Source organism: Capricornis sumatraensis, chromosome 2 (genome assembly GCF_032405125.1).
Source record: "Capricornis sumatraensis isolate serow.1 chromosome 2, serow.2, whole genome shotgun sequence".
NCBI lineage: Eukaryota > Metazoa > Chordata > Mammalia > Artiodactyla > Bovidae > Capricornis > Capricornis sumatraensis.
In genome coordinates, this window is record NC_091070.1 from 211,553,439 (window position 1) to 211,574,796 (window position 21,358).

General features: G+C 53.1%; 2 protein-coding genes across 2 annotated transcripts; both read right to left on the bottom strand.

Moving 5' to 3' along the window:
• Positions 1 to 10,167: 10,167 nt before the first annotated feature.
• GJB4 (gap junction protein beta 4) lies at positions 10,168 to 10,968 on the bottom strand. Its single transcript, XM_068965249.1, has one exon. The coding sequence runs from the start codon at positions 10,966 to 10,968 to the stop codon at positions 10,168 to 10,170; it is 801 nt and encodes a 266-aa protein (XP_068821350.1).
• Positions 10,969 to 14,194: 3,226 nt separating this feature from the next.
• Positions 14,195 to 15,016, bottom strand: GJB5 (gap junction protein beta 5). Its single transcript, XM_068965455.1, has one exon. The coding sequence runs from the start codon at positions 15,014 to 15,016 to the stop codon at positions 14,195 to 14,197; it is 822 nt and encodes a 273-aa protein (XP_068821556.1).
• Between the last annotated feature and the right edge of the window lie 6,342 nt (positions 15,017 to 21,358).

A 21,358-nucleotide genomic window follows, 5' to 3' on the forward strand; every position in this document is an offset into this window, starting at 1 on the left:
GGAGGGACTGGTTGGATCTCCCTGCAGTCCAAGGGACTCTCAAGAGTCTTCTCCTATACCACAGTTCAAAAGCATCCATTCTTTGGCACTCCAACTCTCACATCCATACATGACTACTGGAAAAACCATAGCCTTGACTAGATGGACCTTTGTTGGCAAAGTAATGTCTCTGCTTAGCGGGGATGAGGGGTTGGGCAAACATCTATTTAGAAGCTCCCATGTGAGATGAGGGTGATGGGAGGGATTCTGTGGAGTCTAGGCTGGATACCGATGGACAGGAATGTAGGAGGGGCTGGCAGACAGAGAGAGGGTCACAGGGTCAGGTCTGGAGGTGCCTCTGAGGTCAACACGCATGGGCAGATGTGGCGGAGAGTGAAGGCTGAGGGAAGCGCGGTTAGAGAGTGGGGTGACTCATCCCTGCCCCGCCCTTCCCTCCCTCCCTTCCTGTTAGAGTAGCTGACCTGTCCTTTTCCTGTTGAAGTTTGAGCCTCCAAGGGCTCTCCCCATCCCCTCTGACTCTCTTGGGGATGCTGACTTTCTTTCCCCTCTACTGGATTCATCTCACCCCTTCTAAATATTCCCAAGTCTCTCTCATTATGAAGGCCAAGCAAGTGGAGACAGCAAGAGAGGACAACTGGATGGAAAATGGGGACTGAAATAATAATACTATAATATATAATGTATATAATATGTATATATGCTATGCTAAGTCACTTCAGTCGTGTCCGACTCTGTGCGACCCCATAGACGGCAGCCCACCAGGCTCTGCTGTCCCTGGGATTCTCCAGGCAAGAACACTGGAGTGGGTTGACATTTCCTTCTCCAATGCATGAAAGTGAAAAGTGAAAGGAAGTCACTCAGTCGTGTCCGACTTTTCACGACCCCATGGACTGCAGCCTACTAGGCTCCGCCGCCCATGGAATTTTCCAGGCAAGAGTACTGGAGTGGGCTGCCGTCGCCTTAAATTGCTTGACTGCCCCCATTCTCTTGCAGTCAATATCCTCTCATTTTCTATTCTATTCTATTTCAGCCCCCATTTTCATTCCAGTTGTCTTCTCTTGCTGTCTCCACTTGCTTGACCTTCAAACTGTCCCCTCAGTTCAATGGAACCTGGTTTCTGCAGCCCAGTCTCTGTGGATGATACTCCTGCCACGGGCACCTATGACCATCTTTATTAATCTAATGACCACTTGGCAGTCTTTATTTGACCCATGACAGTGTTTGGCCCCAGTAGGCACCTTCTTCTTCTCTTAGAAGCTCTTCCTAGAATCTTCTCTTTGCTTCTGACATTAACTTCCTCCTCTGTGACATTGTATCCCCTGGGCTTTTATGATAACAGTTTACCCTACAGTCCCACTCCATTTGGTCTTTAAGCCTCCGTCCAAGGGCTTCTTCTTATCTCTCCCCCAAATAGCTTCTGTATAGTATTAACCAGTCTCAGAGCTTAAGCAATCACCTACCATAGTGGCCCAGATAGAAGATAAAAACCAAATTAAAAGCAATCCCCTAGATTCCTGGTGAGGAAGCTTGCCAAAAAGTTTGGGGGCTAACTTGAATATGTAAACTTTCAGTGTGGTTGAAATAATAGTATCCTTTATTAACTTAGTTCACTATACATTTTAAAAATCAGATGTTGTATAAGACATTGTAGCAAGACATTTTATTTTTTTTCTCCTCCTATTTTCTGAAGCAGTTTTATTTAAACTTTTAACATTTCTCTTTAAAACCTGGGTTAGTATCACTAAAGCTTTGTTATCATGAACCTTTTATAGAACACATAAACTTTATTTTAGCCCAAGTTATTTGTGTCATAGTGCTTTTTGAATCAGTGTATGATGCTGTAAACTCTGTTTTTTGCCATAAAAGCCTGATTGCATAATACTAGGCTGCATAAATGGAGAAGGCAATGGCACCCCACTCCTGTACTCTTGCCTGGAAAATCCCATGGATGGAGCCTGGTGGGCTGCAGTCCATGGGGTCGCTAAGAGTTGGACATGACTGAATGACTTCACTTTCACTTTTCACTTTCATGCATTGGAGAAGGAAATGGCAACCCACTCCAGTGTTCTTGCCTGGAGAATCCCAGGGGCGGGGGAGCCTGGTGGGCCACCGTCTATGGGGTCGCACAGAGTTGGACACGACTGAAGCGACTTAGCAGCAGCAGCAGCAGGCTGCATAAATAAACTAAACATCTGGTAGGTGTGTATTTGTTGTCTCCACAACATAGCCACTTTCTTTATTGTTCTTGAAGTGACTTTTTATAAGAATGGCTTGCTTAAAAAGATGAATACTTGCAATTATAAGGCCATACCTCCAGAAATAATATTTGAATCTAGTTGAAATGTCTTTGCCTCCATTATTTTCTGATTCTACCAAGTGACCCCCATACATATCCAAAACTTCATTGATTGAGGTTATTTCAGGCTAACAGGTTTTCCCCAAAGAGCATTTTGTTCTAAATGTGCTAACTGAGAGCGTGCCCTGTAATGCGGGAGGCTTTGTAAGGACTGGAATATGAGACCGATCTTTGCTACCTCAGAGATAATTTTGGAACAAAATCTTATCTCATATATTCTCTGGTAGCTCAGCTGGTAAAAAATCTGCCTGTAATGCAGGAGACCCTGGTTCGATTCCTGGGTCAGGAAGATCCCCTGGAGAAGAGATAGGCTACCCACTCTAGTATGCGTCCCTGGAGAATCCCCATGGACAGAGGAGCCTGGCGGGTGACAGTCCAAGGGGCTGCAAAGAGTCGGACACGACTGAGCATCTAAGAGCGCTCAGATGTTTTGCTGACAACTCCCAAATTGGTGTCTCCTGGCCAGGGATTTTCCCCCTTATACCCAACAGCCTACTAGACGTCTTCACCTGGGTACCACGCACTCAGTGGGTTGAAGCGTTTCTGTGTGTTAAGCACCATCCTGGGTGCGGGTGGGTAAAGGGGCGAACATGCCAGAGTCCGTGTTCTCAAGGAGTCCGGCCTAGTGGGCTGACACAGAGTAAACACGTGGGCGAATAGGGAAACGTCCTGTACTAGCGGCCACCACGAAGCACGTGACGTGCGGTTGTGTGGTAGACGGTGACTGTGTGGCCTGTGTGTTTCATGGGGGGAGGTATGGGTCAGAAAGGGCCTCCTGGAGGAAGGAGTGTTTGATCTGAGATGAGAATGCCAAGGAGACAGTCGGTGACGCTCTGGGGAAGAGGGTTGGCAGAAGTTGGTGCAAAGAGACCCCACTGTGGTCAGAATGCTGGTATATGTGGGGGTGGGGGGTTAGGGTTGGGGGGAGGGGGCTGGGGTGTGGGGGAAGGGGTGGCATTCAAGAAGGGAAGGGCTTAGGGAGATGAGTTTGGAGAGGAAGCCAGCGCCTAACCAGGTAGGGCCTTTCAGGCCATAGCAAAGATTTTATCATCATTTTTACAACCATGATGGGAAGTCATTGGGAGGGTTTCAAGGAAGGGAGTGACTTGGTTTGATTTACATGATAGAAAGATCTCTCAGGCTGCCATATCGAGGAGAAAGTGCGGAGGAGCAAGGGTTGGGGCAGGGAGCCACTTCCTTCAGGTATCCAGTGTTCAATGAGGTGGCTCTCAGAGGTGGTAGGAAGGGAATGGACTTTGAACACATTTTGGATTTTATCCAGCTTGACTCACTAATAGTGGGGACGTGATTATCAGGAAAGAGACATCTAGGTCTTTGAATTGAGCAGCTGGGTGGACGGGAATGTCATCTTCCAAGACGGGGAAGACCAGGACAGAACATAAATCTATCCTCTTTTCAGGGGTTAGGAGTTCTGTTTTGGATGATCAACAGGAAGTTAGAAACGTGAGTCTAGCACTCAGGGGAGTGGTTAGGTGTGAACTTGTAAATGTGAGAGTCATCAGTTTAGAGATGATTTTATGGATGTTTCTGGACAAGATCACAGAGTAGATAGAGGAGAAAAGAGGGTGGAGAACTGGGCCCTGGGGCATTTTGCGTTTAGAGATCAGCGAGAACAATTAGTGAAATCAAGAAAGACCCATCAGCGAGCTGGGAAGAATTCAGGAGAGGGTGCTGCCTGGGAGTCAAGGGGAGACGGTGTTTAAGGAGGAAGCTCTCAATGGCCAAGTGTTGCTGAGGGAGTTAGATGAGGATGACCAGTGGATTTGACAACAGTGTTGGCCATTTGGGATCTTGACAACAGCAGTCCTGATAGCAGTAGCTAAAGTGATGAGGAAGTGGAGCTGTCAAGTGTAGACAACTTTTAGAGGATTTTGTTTTTTTGTAAGTGGGGTAGTAGCTGGAGAAGGATATTAAAAAAAAAGAGAGAGGGAAATGTTATAAGATATATTTACAGAGAAGGACTAGTGAGGCAATAGCTGTGGAACACAGCCGGGGGTAGGGGTGGGTGATAGATGATGGGGGACAGTGCCCACGTGCAGCAGGGGCTACCAGGAGCACGATGCTTCATCCATGTTAAGGGGAGAAGGCGGACTTGGTAGACGGGGATAAGCCAGTGCTTGCCTACTGCTTCTATTGCCCATTGGCGTAGGATGCCTGGCTCTCCGCTGAAATGGGGGATTAAGAGAATGGGGGCTCGAGGTTTGGGGAAAGAGAGGTATGATAAGGTCATCTTGGAGAATAGGGTTAAAGTTTTAGGAAAATGTAGAATTTCTTAGACATGTGGAGTGCCCACTTGAACTTTGTGGCCAGAAGGTACACCTGAAACCAGCCAGTCCAGTGATATTATTCTCCAGATATTCTGGAACAGGGGCCACCTGGAGAATTTAATTGGAGTTAGGAGGGAAGGTGGAGATGTGAAGGGGGTGATGGACATTGAGATAGTGGGGTTACTGACCAGTAGATGGGGCAGAAAGATTGCTAGAGGGGGACAAGAGAGAGGAGATGGTGCAGTTCTCATTACAAATGGGGTCTAGGCTATGAGCACACATGTGGTGAGGTTGGACAGGTGGAGAAAAAAGATTGTTGGAAACGAGGAAGTCCAGATAGTGAGAGGTCAAGGTTTTGGGTGTGAACAATAATAAGTGTCTTAGCAGCGAGCCAGGGTGTAATATGGTTGATGAATGAGAGGGGGTGTCCAGGCATCTTATTTGCATTTCAAACTCAACACATCTGAAGCAGAAGTTATCAGCATCCCCTGCACAACTACTCCTCCACGCGGTAAGTGGCGCCACCACCCAGAACCAGAAACTTGGGTGTCACTTTGATTCTGCTCTCTTCTGATCCCCACACCCAACCAAGTCACCACATCGTTTCGATTCTGTCTCATAAGCATTTCTTTGATCCAGCTATTTCTTTCCATCACCGCTGTGCACACCCTGGTTGAGGCCATTGCTCTCTCTCACTTGGACTATTGTATCAGGCTTCAAACAGAGAGCCCTGCCCTGGCCCCTCCGCACTGTGACCAGACTCTGTAAATTAGATCACATGGCTTCTGTGCAAAGTCTCCCTGGTAACTTTTCATTGTTTTTAGGATAAAGTCTGAAATCATTAACAAAGACTGCTAGAGAAAGCGCTGCACGTCCAGCTTCTGTCTACTTCAGCCTGACGCCTACTATGAGCCCGCTCACCTGCCTCCAGCCCACCTGGGTTCCTTCCGATCCTTGGCATCAGGTTTGATCTCTGTGCTAGGCTTTTCATATACTCTCCCCTCTGCCTGGACTCCCTTCCTCTCTGTTTGGCAAAATCTTCCTCTTTCTCTAGGTGTCAGTTTAAGAGGTCCCAGGGAAGCTTTTCCTGGGTGCCTGAATGTTGACTCCCCTCCCTCTTCCCCAGCCACCGCTGGCCCCGCCCATACCCCCAGCTTCCCCAGCAAGTCACGAGTTCATTAGCCATCCTCTTCGTAGCACGTAAGCTCCATGAGGTCAGGGACTGTTGCCTGATTCTTCCCAGACAAATCCTGTGCTCCTGACCGAAGTGAACAGTGAGTAGTTACCAACCTGAACTGAATGGAAGATTCTAGAGGCGGAGCAGTTCTGGGGGAAGACGGGTCCGGGCTGCGGTCGTGTGAGCGGCCGGCTAAACGCAGCGGAGGGGGGGGTCCCTGGCCACGCGGCTGGCATGGAATGGAGAGGGCAGAGTGGCACATGAGTGGGCCCTGCGGCCGTGGGCCGTGAGAGAATCCCAGAAGGCCACAGTCACGTGCTCCAGTCTTCAGTGAATGAGAAGTAGGTGCAGCCGTGGGGGTAGGCAGAGGGTGGAGGAGAAAGACGGCAGGACCAAAGCGAGGGAAGAGTTTTCAGGAAGATGGCACTGGAAGGACAGAGAATGATGGCTTCTGGCTGGTCAGGTGGTGCTTCGTCTCCACTGGGCTCAGTGGCTTGGGACTTAAAGACCTCTGGGAAGAGTGCCCATGAGAAGGCCTGGTGTGGGGTTAGTCAAGGTTCTACGATGCTCTTGCCCTGTGTTGGACCTGGAAGCCCCCGGAGTGAGGAGCCTGGAGTCTCGGAGGGAGTTGTTCATGGCGGGTCTGCAGGTCAACATGCGGGAGCTGCCTTGGGCTGAGCAGCGTGGGGCGGCCATCTGGTTCTGAACTGGTTGAGACGGCCGCCCTGTTCTCTGGGGTTGGGTGGTCACGGCTCTGGTCTGGCTTGGTGGTGGGGGCCATCTTGTTTCCTGGGGTCAGGTGGCCAGTGGGTGGTTTGGGTGCCCCGCCCACACTCTCATTCCTGGGGGACGTCCACTCATGGCTTATAGCTGCTCCCAGAGAACTGACCTTGACTGAGTGGGACCCATCAACCCTTCCCCACCAGCCCTCCTGCTTGGGGAAGCCTGAAACCAATGACTGACAGCTATGGGAGTTCCACAATCTGCTGCTCTTTACTCTGGGGGGACAATTCTGTGATGGGGTTTATGATCCAAAGGCCCCCTTATGCCATGGGACTCAGGCCAAGGCTGAGTTTCCCAGAACACATACCCTGCACAGCTCCGCCCTCTCCCTATCCTGCTTCCTTTGTTCTTCTTACCCGCACACAAACTCCTGCCACTGGCCCTGCTTCCAGGGACCTTGACCTAAGACAGGGCTAACTCTCTGATCTTGTCCCATAATCAGGGGTTGGGCGTGGAGGCTCTCCAAGGGTCATGGGGGACCTAGCCCCCCACAGATTCAGCTCATCCCTTTGGACTTGGAAGTTCCCCCTCCTCTCCAGGCCAAAGTTTCCTCACCTATAAAAACCTTTAGGCTGGGGGAAGGGATAGAGGTGGGCTGAACTGGGAGTTGGCAAGTATACACTGCTGCTGCTGCTGCTACTACTAAGTCACTTCAGTCATGTCTGACTCTGTGCGACCCCATAGACGGCAGCCCACCAGGCTCCCCCACCCCTGGGATTCTCCAGGCAAGAACACTGGAATGGGTTGCCATTTCCTTCTCCAATGCATGAAAGTGAAAACTGAAAGGGAAGTCACTCAGTCATGTCCGACTCTTAGCGACCCCATGGACTGCAGCCTACCAGGCTCCTCCATCCATGGGATTTTCCAGGCAAGAGTACTGGAGTGGGGTGCCATTGCCTTCTCCAAAATATACACTACTATCTAATGAGAATCTACTGTATATCACAGGAAACTCTACTCACTGCTGTGGTGACCTAAATGGGAAGGAAATCCAGAAAGAGGGGATGTATTAATATGTATACATATAACTGATTTACTTTGCTCTACAGCAGAAACTAACACAGCATTGTAAAGCAACTATACTCCAATAAAAATTAATTAAAGAAAAAGAATATGGAACCAGTCTTCCATGGATATCAAGGGATGGCTGTATAAGCTGTACCCCTAAGGATGTCTTGAATTCTTTTAATTATGGTATCCTTATTATTTCTTTGTCCTAAATGTTCCTAGACTGCTTTTAAAATATGTTCTCAAAAAGAGTTACGCTTAAAAGCAACAACAAAAAACTTTCAGTTCAGTCCAGTCGCTCAACTGTTTTTGACTTTTTGCGACCCCATGGACTGCAGCACGCCAGGCTTCCCTGTCCACCACCAATTCCCGAAGCTTGCTCAAACTCATGTCCATGGAGTCGGTGATGCCATCCAACCATCTCATCCTCTGTCGTCCCCTTCTCCTGCCTTCCATCTTTCCCAGGATCAGGGTCTTTTCCAATGAGTCAGTTCTTCACATCAGGTGGCCAAAATATATATTGTAGGCTGGATTAATTAAAGCAACAACAACAACACACACAAACAAGGAGACACTTTGCTGAACTCCCTGGGCTAGGTGTGGTGGAGGGTTCAGATTCAGATAAATGAGACATGGTCCCTTTCGTCAAGCAGCTCATAGACCATATTTACTCATTTAACAAACATTTATTGAAGGCAGCTGGGGAGCTGGACGACTCAGCGTCCTATGTGTAAAGGGCTCACAGACTGATGGGGAGAACAGACCCCTCCAGTTTGGGGAGAGTGGCTGAGGTGCAGGTGAGGCTGGCACACGGAGGAGGTTAAGGCTGTCTCTGGGGCTTGAGGAAGCGTCCCAGAGGAGGGAGGAAGGGCATTCCAGGCAGAGGGAAGAGCATGTCTGAAGGCTGGAAGCACGACCCAGCGTGATGTGTCTGGTTGAGGACCCTCAAGCCCTTTGGTGTGTTATTGGTGGTACCAGGAGAAAGGGGGCTTCCCTGGTGGTTCAGACGGTGAAGAATCTGCCTGCTATGCTGGAGACCCGGGTTTGATCTCTGTGTCAGGAAGATCTGCTGGAGAAGGGAATCGCTACTCACTCCAGTATTCTTGCCTGGAGAATTCCATGGACAGAGGAGCCTGGCGGGCTACAGTCCATGGGGTCGCAAAGAGCTGGACACAACTGAGTGGCTACCACTTTCACTTTTCAGGAGAGAGGAGGGGGTGTTGTGAGGCTGGGGAGGTCAACAGGGCCTGGTGGAGGGCAATGGGGATGGTGGTCGTAGTGGAGGGACTTTCAAAGCCGGAGGAGTGATGTTGTTAGATTCGTACACAACCACTCTGTCCTTGTAGAGGAGGGCAGGGGGAGAGGCCCAGTGGGAGGGGTAGGCTATGGAGTGGGAGAGGAGAGGCAGACTCGGGAAACTTTCAGGGGCTGAAATCAGTGGGATTTGGTGCCACACTGAGATGTGGGCCATGAGGGCTGGGAGGTGGGGAGAGGCAGAGGATGCAAGACCCGTTCCTGGCTCGGACAACTGGGTGGGTGGCAGTGTTGTTCATGGTGGGGTGTTGGGGGGTGGGTGGGTGGTGATGCTTGAGGAGAGCATCTTTTTTGGGGAAAGATGACATGGTCAGCTTAGGGGTTGCTGAATGGGAAGGCGCCTGGGGGTCTCCCAGAGGGTTGTCCCATGAGTCAGACTGGTGTGGGTGCTGGGAGTCAAGCTAGTCCAGCTCGTTTCAGGAGCTGTTGAGGTCTGAGTGGCATGTGTAGGGTGGAAGGATTGTGTATTCAGTAAAGAATCCCTCAGCCTTAAGGATCCATGAAGAACCTGTCAGCTTGGAGGCACTCCATGGGTCCTCGCCCATGGGGATGGGCCTCTTAAACACGCAGGCAGACGCCCCATCCCGGACTCTCTCTCAGCGCTGTCCCACCCACACCAGGCCTTCCCCCTCATCCTTCGAAGGACTCACCCCTGGGTACCTGTGCTGGGCAGGGTTAGGGAGGCCTGGATGGGGGAGCCATGGGCACTTGGCTGAGGAGCACCGACTCATACTGGCACAGGGTCTCCTAGGATCTCTCTTCCTGCTTTGACCAGCTGGTTGCAGAGTCCAGAGACCACTGGATCAACCTCTGGGCTTCCCACCACCTTGTGGGGGCATGCTCTGTGGGGTGTGTGTTGGGAGTATGTGTGTGTGTGATGGGTAAACCTGGATCTGAGGTTCCAGGACTCAGATGCCCACTGAGTGGTCTTGGCCGCCTCTCCAAGGTCCATTGTGACCCCTCCCCCCACTTTCCTTCCCATCCCTCCCTGTCCCCATTCTGCAAAGTACTGAGAAAATCATATTTATTAAGGACTTGACATACCCTATCGCCATATACAAAAGTCCCCATCAGCTATCAGCCTGCCTCCCCCGGGGCTCAGGACCCAGAAACCAAACTGCTTCCTAGCATTGGTCCCTGGGTGGGCGTCTGGAGCTCCACACCTGCCTTCCCCACCTGTCCTGTGGTGGCTTTCTGGAGCAGGCAGAGACTCTGGTGGTCTCAGCTGCAGACCTCATCAGTTATGGAAACTCACCTGCATCAACCGTGGTCATTTCAGCCTTCATTAGGACAGAGTTCCCACCTTGGGGGTGCTCCCCCGGGGAAAGGGCATATGGTGGACATGCCTCCGGCAGGTGAGCCCGGCGCCGAGACCCCCGGGGCCTGGGGCCAAGGACCTCCAGGCACCTCTTGCCCACCAGGTAGGAGACCTCACTGAGGTTGAGGAGGATGCAGAGGATGGCCGTGGCCACCATGAAGTAGGTGAAGATCTTCTTCTCGGTGGGCCGGGAGATGTAGCAGTCCACGGTGTTGGGGCAGGGCGACTCGGAGCAGGCCACCACCCGGGGCATGTCGTAGTCCTTGTAGAGGCGATGGAAGACGTAGAGGAAGCCCACGTCGACGGCCGCCTTGAAGAGGAGGCTCAGCAGGTAAGTCCACCAGAGCCCGCCCCGCTTCTTGTCCGGGTTGTCATACAGGGACGGGGCGTGGGGCCCGTGCTTCCGGCGGTGCTTCCGCTCCCGCTCCTGGCGGTAGGCCACGTGCATGACCACAAAGAGCGAGGGGCACGTGACCAGGATGAGCTGCAGGGCCCAGAGGCGCACGTGGGACACGGGGAAGAACTGGTCATAGCACACATTGGGGCAGCCCGGCTGCTTGGTGTTGCAGACGAAGTCCTTCTGCTCATCGTCCCACACCTCCTCGGCCGCCACCACGTAGACCAGCACGCGGAAGATGAAGACCACGGACAGCCAGATGCGGCCCAGCGCCGTGGAGTACTTGTTGACCCCGCTCAGCACATCCCGCAGGAACGACCAATTCATGCTGACCCTGGCCTCGCTTCCCTGAGTGGATGATCTTGGCCCCTGGCTTCACAGGGCTGGAAGAACCTGGAAATGGGTACCTTCATTAAGGGTGTGATGGGCACATGATTTCACAACCATCCTGTTATCATGTCCACACTGGCCATGACTTGGTGGGGTAGGGATTGCCATCGTCCTAGATTCAGAGGGAGGGAGCTGAAGCCCAGAGAGGCACCCGCCCAAGGCGCATGGCTGGAAGTGGCAGAGCTGGTCTTGAGCTTCCATCTTCCAGTTCCAAAATCAGGACATATTTTATTCTATAAAGTAATAGGTACACGTGAAGGGTAATCATCCTGTAATGATGTGCCTACCAAGCTCGCTGACTCTAACCTTCGGCTCTACGTGTCACACAACTTCTAAAGAAACACTATAAAGTGTGGACTGGATGATCCACTGTCAGCTGCCGGGCTGGACCGGGCAGGAGGGGAGGGATGTGTATCTGTATTTTTTTTTTTTTTTTGCCACACCATATAGCATGCAGAACTTCTCCAGTCAGGGATTGAGCCCACGCCCCCTGAAGTGGAAGCCTGGAGTCTTAACCTCTGGACCACCAGGGAACTCTGAGGGACATGTATCTTTATTCTTCAACTTTCTCCAACTGAGCACTGGGCCTGAGCCAGGCCCTGTGCAGACCTCAGATAATATCTACCCTCATCTTTCTGGCTCCAGGACATCCCCCCACCTGACATTCCCTTCCAAAGCAAACAGGCTCTTTGGAATCACGGTGGCTTGGTATCATCCTGCCAACTCCTGTTTCGGCGCTGGCCCTGAGGGCTGACTGTCCTCACCCCAGTGGGTTCTCTGGAATTCTAACCATTCCAGCCTTTGGGAGGGACTGGGGAAGGGACAGGGGCAAGATTCTGGCATGGTCCTCCCCCCACCGTCTACCTTTGCTTTCAGAGACACCTTCCTTCTCCGCCGGCTTGCTGGCTGTTGGCTGCCCCTGTGGGCCATTGTGTCATTCAGGCCAGGTCCTGCGTGCTCCATCCTCCACACCCCTCAGCTGGAGTGCCATCTTGTCCTGCTCTGCCTCTGGCTCCTCCCCTGCCCTGACTCGGGAATCAACCATCTTCAGACCTGGTGCCTTTGGGACATTTTCTGAGCACCCTCCTCTATCTGTCCTGGCAGAGTGCCTCATGGGTACCTAAATGGTCTATTTACCTGTTTTCCATGCCAGACTGTCAGCTTCTGGAGGGCAGCCTCTATATCTCATTCATCTCTGATTCCCTAGGACTCAGGACCGAGCCTGGACCAGTGAACACACAGTAGGCCTTTGTGCGTTCTATGTGTGCTCAGCCCAATTGAAACCCCACTACTTCCTCATCCCACCTCTTACTTTATCTCATCCCTAGTGTCCTGTCTTCCCTCTGGCCTGGCAGGACAGTCCTTCCCCTTCCTTCGGGCTTCCCTGGAGTTTCTCCAGAGATCCTGTCTGCGCCTACATCTCCCAAAGCCCAGCCCACAGCCCTCGGTCCCCTGGGATCCTCAGCCCACCTGGTCTCTGCCTCCCAGCTCAGTCTCCTGCCCGATTTGGTCCTCACCTTGCTTGGTTCTAGCAGCCACTCTCCTGTCCCTGGGCTGGCGTGTCTGCCCGTCTGCCTGGGGACCTCCTGGAGGCAGCTTTTGCTCCTCACTCCCTTGCTGGGTGGGGCTTTCTGAACTAGTGAGCCAAACGGGAGTGACCGGGTGGGCAGGCAGGCAGGTGGGCGGACTTCCCGGGCACATGTTCAGGGCAAACACCTGTGGCTCTTTTCTGCTGGCCCACGCCTTCTTTGCAGCTCAGTGGGCATGGCTGGGTCTGGCTCGCCATGCTGACAGGTATATGGGTGAAACTCCCTTAGCAGATGGTGGAGCCTGGTATGTTCATGGTCAGGCCCAGGTTAGCACCAAATGGCATTTTTCCTGCCCCTGCCTCCCACGCCGTTGCCTAAATGTCACTGTCCTCTTGTCCCTAGGCCTCTCTCCTACCCATTTCTCTGGAAGCCTGCTGGTAAGACCCTCAGCAGCTCACATCTATGGAAAGGGGCAATCTTGATTCAGCCCAGGATTGCACTGGCCCTCCTCCTGCTCCCTGCTTCTGGCAGGATGTATCTGAGTGGTGGTGAGACGTAGGGGTGGGAGGGCCTACCCATCCACCCACCCTCTGTTCCTCTTGATAAGGCACCGCTGTCCAGGTGGAGACAAGGAATGCAGATTGCAGCATGAAATTCTCCAGCTGGCATGGGGCCAGGCATGGCCTCCCAGTCCACCCTCCACGGGCCTGGGCTTCTGGGGAAGTAAGAGCCTGACCCGGTGGGGGCTGCAGAGGGGCCTTGGGCCTGGGATAGGGAAGGTTAATGTGCAGCCAGGGAGGGGCTCCTCTGTCTCATTTCCCACAAGCAGTTATAGAGCAGTTCCTAATACCAGTGATTAACGTTTATGTGGCCTTTTACAGCCAGCTAACCTCGTCTGAAGCCGCGAGCTCATCCCACCTCGCAGCCATCCCACCAGCTCGATATTATTAACCCACTTTGGAGAGGAGCTGCAGTTGCTCTCCCAGAGTCCCAGTGGAACTTGGGTTCCAAGTCAAGTGTTATGACTAGAAGTCCATGAACTTTCCCCTGAGACACACAACTGCTTACTCACTAAGCTTCATTCTCTTTGCAGACAACCCATGGGCCTAAAACTGCAACTGGGGATAAAGGCTAGACTTGACCCAGAGCAAGGAGCATGACCCCCCAGGAGTGCTGGGGGTCCTCTTGCTGCTGCTGCTAAGTCATGTCAGTCCTTACCTGGCTGGATCAAGTGCAGCCCTGTGCAGGGGCGAAAAGTTGATGAAAGGAGTCAATAAAGCTCGCCAAGGTTGAAGGAGCAAAGGTCACCTTGAATCAGTGAATGAACTGAATTTTATTAAGCCCTGACCATGGACCCCACACTTTGGAGGCATGTGCACGAATATTCTCTTATTAAACCCCTCCTCACAGCGCCAGCCTTGTTCAGCAGGGCTTATCATCTCCATTGTATACAAAAGGAAACCGAGGTTCACACACAGCTGGTGCAGGTGGCAGGAACTTGGGGAGAAAGGATTTGAACCCAGGCCACCTGACTCTCCCTCTTGGCTGCCCCTACTCTCAGCTCAGCACTCCCACCCCCAAGGCTGCACCCTGGCTCCCAGGTCCTTCCAACCCAGGCCTGATCAGGCAGCCCCTCACAGCATGGTTTTCTTCACATGGTCTTGAGGGTGGTCTGGTAAGAGCGGAGGGGGAACATCCGAGCCCAGAAAGATGAGGTCGCCTGAGAGGAGATCACCCTGTTTGGAAGAAGAGGTGACCCAGTCCAGGCGGTGGTCCAGGCTCTCAGACCAGGCTTTCCTGGCCGCCAGGCACTCCCGGCATCTCTTGCTCACCAGGTAGGCCAGCTCCACCAGGTTGAGGACGATGCAGATGAGGGCTGTGACCACCATGAAGAGAGTGAAGATGTTCTTTTCCTCGGGCTTGGAGATGAAGCACTCCACCACGTTGGGACACGGGGCCGCGTGGCACTTGACCACGCGGGGGAGGGTGTATCTGGGGTAGATGGAGTGGAACACGTAGAGGAATGTGGCATCCACGCCGGCCTTGAACACCAGGCTGCAGATGTATGTCCACCAGAGCCCTCCCCGCTTCTTGCCGGGGTCCAGGTAGAGGCGCCCGCCGTCCTTCCCGACGGCCTCTTGGTGCTTCTTCTCCCGGGCCTGGCGGTAGGCCACATGCATGACCACGAGCAGCGAGGGGCACGTGACCAGGATGAGCTGCAGGGCCCAGAGGCGCACGTGGGACACGGGGAAGAACTCGTCGAAGCACACGTTGGAGCAGCCCGGCTGGCGAGTGTCACAGTCGAAGTCACTGTGGTCGTTGCTCCACACTCGCTCGGCTGTCACCAGGTACACCAGCACGCGGAAAATGAAGACCAGGGACAGCCAGATGCGCCCGAAGGCTGTGGAGTACTTATTGGCCCCGCTCAGGAGCCCCTCGAAGACCCCCCAGTTCATGGTGGCCCCCGGCGTCGGCGGCTACTGTGGAGAGAGGATGATGGTCATTTCCCACGTTTAGAGAGCACTCCCTCTCCCTGCTTTATAGAACTGGGTCATCAGCTTTGATCCTCATGGCCCTGGCAGAGCTGGGCTCTATCCTTGTCCCCTTTACAGACAGGGGTGCTAAGGTTCAGAGGGGTTAAAAGGAGGGTCACACCTGATCAGTTGCAGAGGTGGGCCTGGAGCACAGGTACTTCAGCCCAGAACCAACTGTCCCCCATAAAAGTGAGCGAAGCCACCTGCTCCTCCCAGGGCTTAAGGGGGTGGCTAATGCCACCTTCCCTGTCTGTCCTAACCCTGGCCCTTCCCCCTCCTCAGTGGTCCAGATTTTGGAATGCCTTTTTTTCCCCTTTTTGAGCATGGCTCTCTCCCCGCTTAGGCAGCCTCTTCCCAAGGGGAACCTGTGTGCCTTTTACTCAGCTTGGGAGATGGGGCTAAATAGAAGGTTGGAACCTTGTCCCCAGACTCCCATCTGGTCTAATGTTAGAAATATCCAGACAGTTGTCCTGCTCATGTGTGACTCATTTGAAACAAGGCCAATGGCAAACCAGCTGAAACTAGAGGAAGGGAACATTGATTCTCTTTGTATGTTAGGCTTCAAAGAGGAGCCTCGTGTTCTTGTGCTTCCCAAACTGGCATTCCATGGAACCCTGCTCAGTGGCCTGGCAATAGAAGCAAAGAGAAGGATTCCATGTTTAAGAAAGGTAGGCAAGCACTGTGCTCAGTGCAAAGTTAAACTGGTCCCTTTGCTTGACCCTGTGATTACATTCACATTATGACTAAGGGGTCAGAATAGGTAGCACTGCACCAACTCTTCTGATCACAGAATCTTTTCTTTTTGTCGTCTTGTGGGACAGCCTTGTCAAGACACCAAAATGAGAAATGCCACTCTGGTCAGCTCTACTGGTGAGTTTGTGAGCACACAGGAATCCGATTTACCTCCAATTAGGCAACGTGACTATGGTTCAGAGTGAGGAGTGCCTGTGTGTGCTCTTGGAAACTCTCTGTCTGGTTCCTGGGGGGTCCACTGATGCACGCAGCATGGTCTCACCACCCTGGGCTCCCCAGAACCTCAGGGAGCCTGTCTGCACAGCCTCCTGCTTTAAGGGGTTCCTGCTGCCATTTCCAAGTCTGCTCCAGATCGGAGGTCACCATGCTGTTCTCCCCTCCATGCGCCACACCCCCCCATATTATCTGAGCAGTTGGCATGAATCAATACAGCAACTGTACAAAAGGGTACAGGTTTTATTCCCTGTTTACAGATGTGGAAGGTGGTTAGCACAAAGAGGTTAGTTCATTTGCCCACAGTGACACAGATGGTAAGCAGCAGAGCTGGGATTTGAACCCAGGCAGGCTAGCTTCATGGCCCACACTCTGGGTCTGGGCTGCTTTCCTCAGGTTTTGGGAAGCTGCCTGATGTGCGCACTCCCTGCCCCAGCCCCACAGATCCCCAGGGAGGGAGGCTGGAGTGACTCTGCCCCCTACCCTGTCTCTCTGCTGTCCTGTCTATACCACCTACAACTTGAACGTGGGGCCCCTGCTCTGAATCTCCCGCTGGTCTCTGCTCAGTCCTGCCTGAGGTGGGCGGAACCCCTGGCAGCTTCTCAGGGAGCATCTGAGGAGGCTTCAGCCCAGGGCTCCCTGCCCAGCCCAACCCAGAGCAGGGGCGGGGTTTCGCAGGCCCAGGCAGGGATGCCCCACCTGCTCAGCTCCTGGCCCCTCTGTGAGCCCCTCTCCCACTCAGTCCTCGGCTCCTACCTCTGCTCACAGCTGAGGAGAAAGGGGGAGCACCCAGAGCAGGGGCGGGTGGGGCCCTTCCCTTCTCCACCATCAGGATGGCCATGTGCCCCGGCCACTCCCCTGACTCGCAGTCAGCGAAGTCTTCCCGCAGCTGGGTGTGCCAGGTGTGCCGAGGGCACCTCTGCACACAGATGGCCTTTGGCCTTACCTGAGCGGCTACTTCTCAGGGCTCTCTGGGCACCGGGTCCTGGCCGCCAGCACTCATGTCAGAACCAGGGAGGGTGTTTGGGAAAACCTAGGGCAGCCTGCAGATTTCGGCAGGCAGCCTGGGTGTGCCGCGGGCCAGGGGGAGGAGCAGCTGTGCCGGGAACTGCCATTGGCTGGGCCCCAGCCTCCCAGGACTGCCTCTCATGAGGCCCAGGAGACTTATGGTTGCCCTCTTTTCAGGGTGCTGAGCCTAAAAATCCTGGTATCCTCTTGGGGACAACCACAGGTTCACTCTGACCCTTGGCTTGTCTTCCCATCCCTGGCCTTGTGTGGGAGGAGCCAAGGCCTGTCCTCTCCAGAAATTCCTTCTGATTCTTCCTGGGACTCTATGGGCTGCTCCAGACTCTCCTCCCTCTCCAGTTACTCCTCAGGGCCTTTCGTTCTCACGGCTTCAGTGACCTGTGGAACTGAGTCCCAAATGCTGTCTCCAGCCCACATGCTTTTGCCTATCGATAGCCCCAACCTGGATGCCTTTCCGTCACCTTTCTCCTTGCCTGGCCTTCTTCGCAGAAGCTTTCCCTGATTGTGCAGGCTTAGGGCCTCATCTTGGGGCTTCCACGGCCCTGAGCTTTCACATTATCATCGGATGGCATTGAAATAGTTGAACTTGCTCCAGGTGGGACTCACCTGTTGAATAAGCAAATCAGTCCCCACCAATGGACATTTTTTAGGGGCTTGTCATTAGCAAGATGCAACACAGATCAGCCCCAGACCCTCAGGAACTCACCCACTTGGCCTTAATTACCAGCTGACAAGTCTAGCACCAGCTGCACAGCCTCTTACGACTGCACCGATGTCAGGGAACAGTCACTAGGCCCAGGCTCCCACTGCTGCTGGAATCTACTTCAGTCTCTGCACCCTGACACTGAGCACATAAGGGCTTACACAGAAAGTCAACCTCTCCCCTACATACACAGCCCCATCTCGCCCCAAAATATGTACAGCGAGCCCCTCCCCAGCCCCTGCACAGCTGCCTGTCCTTCACCCTCCACCCCTGGCCCGGAAGAGCTACTCTCTACCTCATTCTTTAAATTCAAGAATCATTCCTGAGATTTGGCTCTGAGCCAGGTGCTGTCTTTGGCGCTAGGTTACACGGATAAAGAGAGGATCAGGAGTGGTTGGCAGGGTCTCCCTTCTTGGGTGTGGGCTAAGTCTCTTCAGTAGTGTCTGACTCTTTGTGACCCCATGGACTGCAGCCTGCCAGGCTCTTCTGTCCATGGGACTCTCCAGGCAAGAACACTGGAGTGGGTTGCCACGCCCTCCTCCCCCAGGGGATCTTCCTGACCCAGGGACTGAACTAACATCTCTTGTGTATCCTGCATTGGCAGGTGGGTTCTTTACCACTAGCATCCCCTGGCACACAGATGGGCCCAGAGACACACAGGTATAAGGATGTCCTTGAGGGCGAGCTCCAGTAGAAGGGACTCGGGGTGGGCAAGTCCTGTCCAGAGCAGGTGCCTCCCTGTCTAATGGGGCAGGCAGGCGAGGGAGGTGCCTGACTGCAGGGACGTCTGCATCTGGGCCTCATTCCCCTACGGCTGGAGCTCAAGCACCCCTACATGTGGGTCCACGGCGCTGCATCTGCAATCTCCCAACCCTGGACTTGAATCTCACCTCTGGCACGTTCAGGTCTGTTTCTCGGGTGTACACTGAGACGTCTCATGCCCTGTGAGGACAGTGTGTGCAGTGTAGGGTGCTGGCTTTGTGGCCTGAATCCGGCCTGGCCGCTGCCTCTCCGTGCTGGGCGTCAGTTCCCTGTCTGTGCAGTGCGACCGTAGTACCACTTACCTCGGAGGGTTGGCACGAGGATTAGCCCAGCCAACAGAGGCACAGTGCCAGACAGTGCCCGGCACAGAGGAGGCCCTTCCTGCCACTGCCTCTGGCGTGTGAACTGCCTGCACACGCCTAGCATGTGGTGGGTCCCCATACGGCTACCCCCCACCCTACTCTTCACCTCCTCTCCCTGAGACGAAGGAAGGCAGAGAAAGGACGGGAGACAGATGACTCACCAGAGAAAATTTCACAGGATGGATGATAACTTTGGGATAAAAAGACAAAACCTGGGTCAGGCAGTGACTGTTGGGGAGTGGGGAGGGTAGGCAGGGCATACCCTGGAGGGTTTCTCGTTACTGCCTGGATGAAGCCTGTTGGGTCAGCTTCTAGATGTTCTTTATCAGCAGGTCACATGGGCCTGAATTCAATGGACGATGTGTCCGAGAGCCACAACAGTGCAGGTCCACAGCAAGCGTGGCATATCCCACACGCTCTTACACACAGGCCACACCGTGGGCCCAGCGCTACACACGTGTGGGGCAGTGCTGGACCCTGGATGCCTAGTATGGGGCCTGTTAGGTACCATGTTAGGCCTCCGCTTACGTTTATGGAATGATGTGTGAAGCGCATGCACTCTGCAAAGAGAGAGAGACACACAACTACCTGCCTCTGCATTCTTCCTCCAAGCTATCACCAAGTACAGGAGAGAGGAGACATGTGCATAGATTGGGCATGGCACTGTGGGCAGAGCTGTAAGAGACATGGAACAGAGAGGGGAGTGTCAAGCTCTGCCAGAGGAAGACCCAGACAAGCTGCCATTTAAGCTGGGTCTTGAAGGATGTGTAGGAATTCAAGAGGCGACAAGGAGGAAAGGCCTTTGAGGCAGAGGGCTTAGAGCCTGCAGTGAAAGATGAGGGGAAAGCTTTGGAGAGTGGGTTGGAGGAGGGAGTGGTGGGTGTGAGGCGAGTGCAGAGAAAAAGAGAGCGAGCCGGGCAGTCAGGCAAGAAAAGGAAATTTATTAGAGGGAAGAGAGAGGGTGACTGGCTCTTAAGGAGAACCAGTGCCCTCCCTTTCTGACGGAGTCCTTAGACCCCACCCATGAAAAGCTGTCTGAGATCACGTAGCCAGAGGCCTAGAATCTGGTGATCTCGCAGCTTTGAGAAGATAGGCGCCAGTGAGATAACAGGATGCCATTTGGGCAATTTGGTCAGTCTCACAGATCACTGTTATTTATTCTTTGCTTGCTTGCTTGGGAGGTCATCTTATCAATAAGACCCCATGTGGGCCCTATCAGTGGTGGCGCTAAAAAGCAAGGATGTTCTGGACCAAGAAAGATCTGGAACACTCTGCTAAATGGTCTGGATTATCTCTTGTGCAGCGGGAGGCCTCGGGGAAGGAAGGAGGCTGCGTGATCAGATTAGTATGGCCAGTCCTCATTCTTTGTGGTAGTTAGGTTCTGTACGTCACCGCAAACACTGAATTAGCAAATCCAGAGACTTTGCCAGCAGGGGAAATATAGGGTATGGTTCCCACGAGCCTCTGACCATGACATTTTCATCAATTGAGCAATATATAACCATGTTTTGTGTGTGTTTCTCTTGAAAGATACCTTACTTATATACAGTGTTGAGTCATTAATGTTGAACTCACAGCCAACAGCACTGTAACTCACCCCTGAACAAAGCTCATCCTTCTATCCTTTTATTTTTGGCCTTGGTGTATAGGATCTTAGTTCTGCAACCAGGGATTGAACCTGTGCCCCCCTGCAGTGGAAGCACAGTGTCTTAACCACCGGAACCAAATATCCCCGAACAAAACTCATCTAACACTGGTGTTTTCTCCCCAAGTCCCATCACAACCTTCCTGTGCTTGGGAATACCAGACAACTTCAGCGCCACACTTGGGGGCCAGTTTAAACAGCAGAATCACCTCCACAAGCACAAAAATGAGAAAAAATAGCAACCACTCGATCTCCCATGGGACATTTGTTTACAGTATCAGCTGAAACTGGAAGACAAAGCATCTGCTTGTTCAACCTCAGCTGGGACCTTGCATATCAGGCGACCCAAGCGTTCCCTGCTCTGTGCCTGTCCAAGGTGACAGCGAAGACATCACGAGTATTGATTTTGGGGTTAAACAAGTAGATTTTAGTGACTCGATGAACTCATCCATATGGAATCTGTAAACAGTGATGATTGTATGTGTAGAAAGCTCTGTCTGTGCGAGAGAAGAGGCATGTGAGACCAGGTAAAAAAACCAGTTTACAGGGTGAGAGCAGGTTGTTGGAGGTGGGGAGGGGAAGATGATGGGGAGGTTCTTCCCGGATGTTCGGGAGTCAGTGGGTTCAGTGTTTCACGTGCTGGATGAGAGGGTGTGGAGGGCGGTCACTTGGACTGTTCATAGCCAGCAGCTGGCAGTAATAGCTAGGGAGGTACTTTGGGGGTTCCCAGCGCCAAGGAGGTGGTGGGCACCACTGGAGTGGGCCAGGTGGCTTTGGGAGAGTGTGTGGAGTGAGAAGAG

Excerpts from the sequence above, each read along its gene's own strand:
- GJB5 (XM_068965455.1), bottom strand. The coding sequence starts at position 15,016 with ATGAACTGGGGGGTCTTCGAGGGGCTCCTGAGCGGGGCCAATAAGTAC.
- GJB4 (XM_068965249.1), bottom strand. The coding sequence starts at position 10,968 with ATGAATTGGTCGTTCCTGCGGGATGTGCTGAGCGGGGTCAACAAGTAC.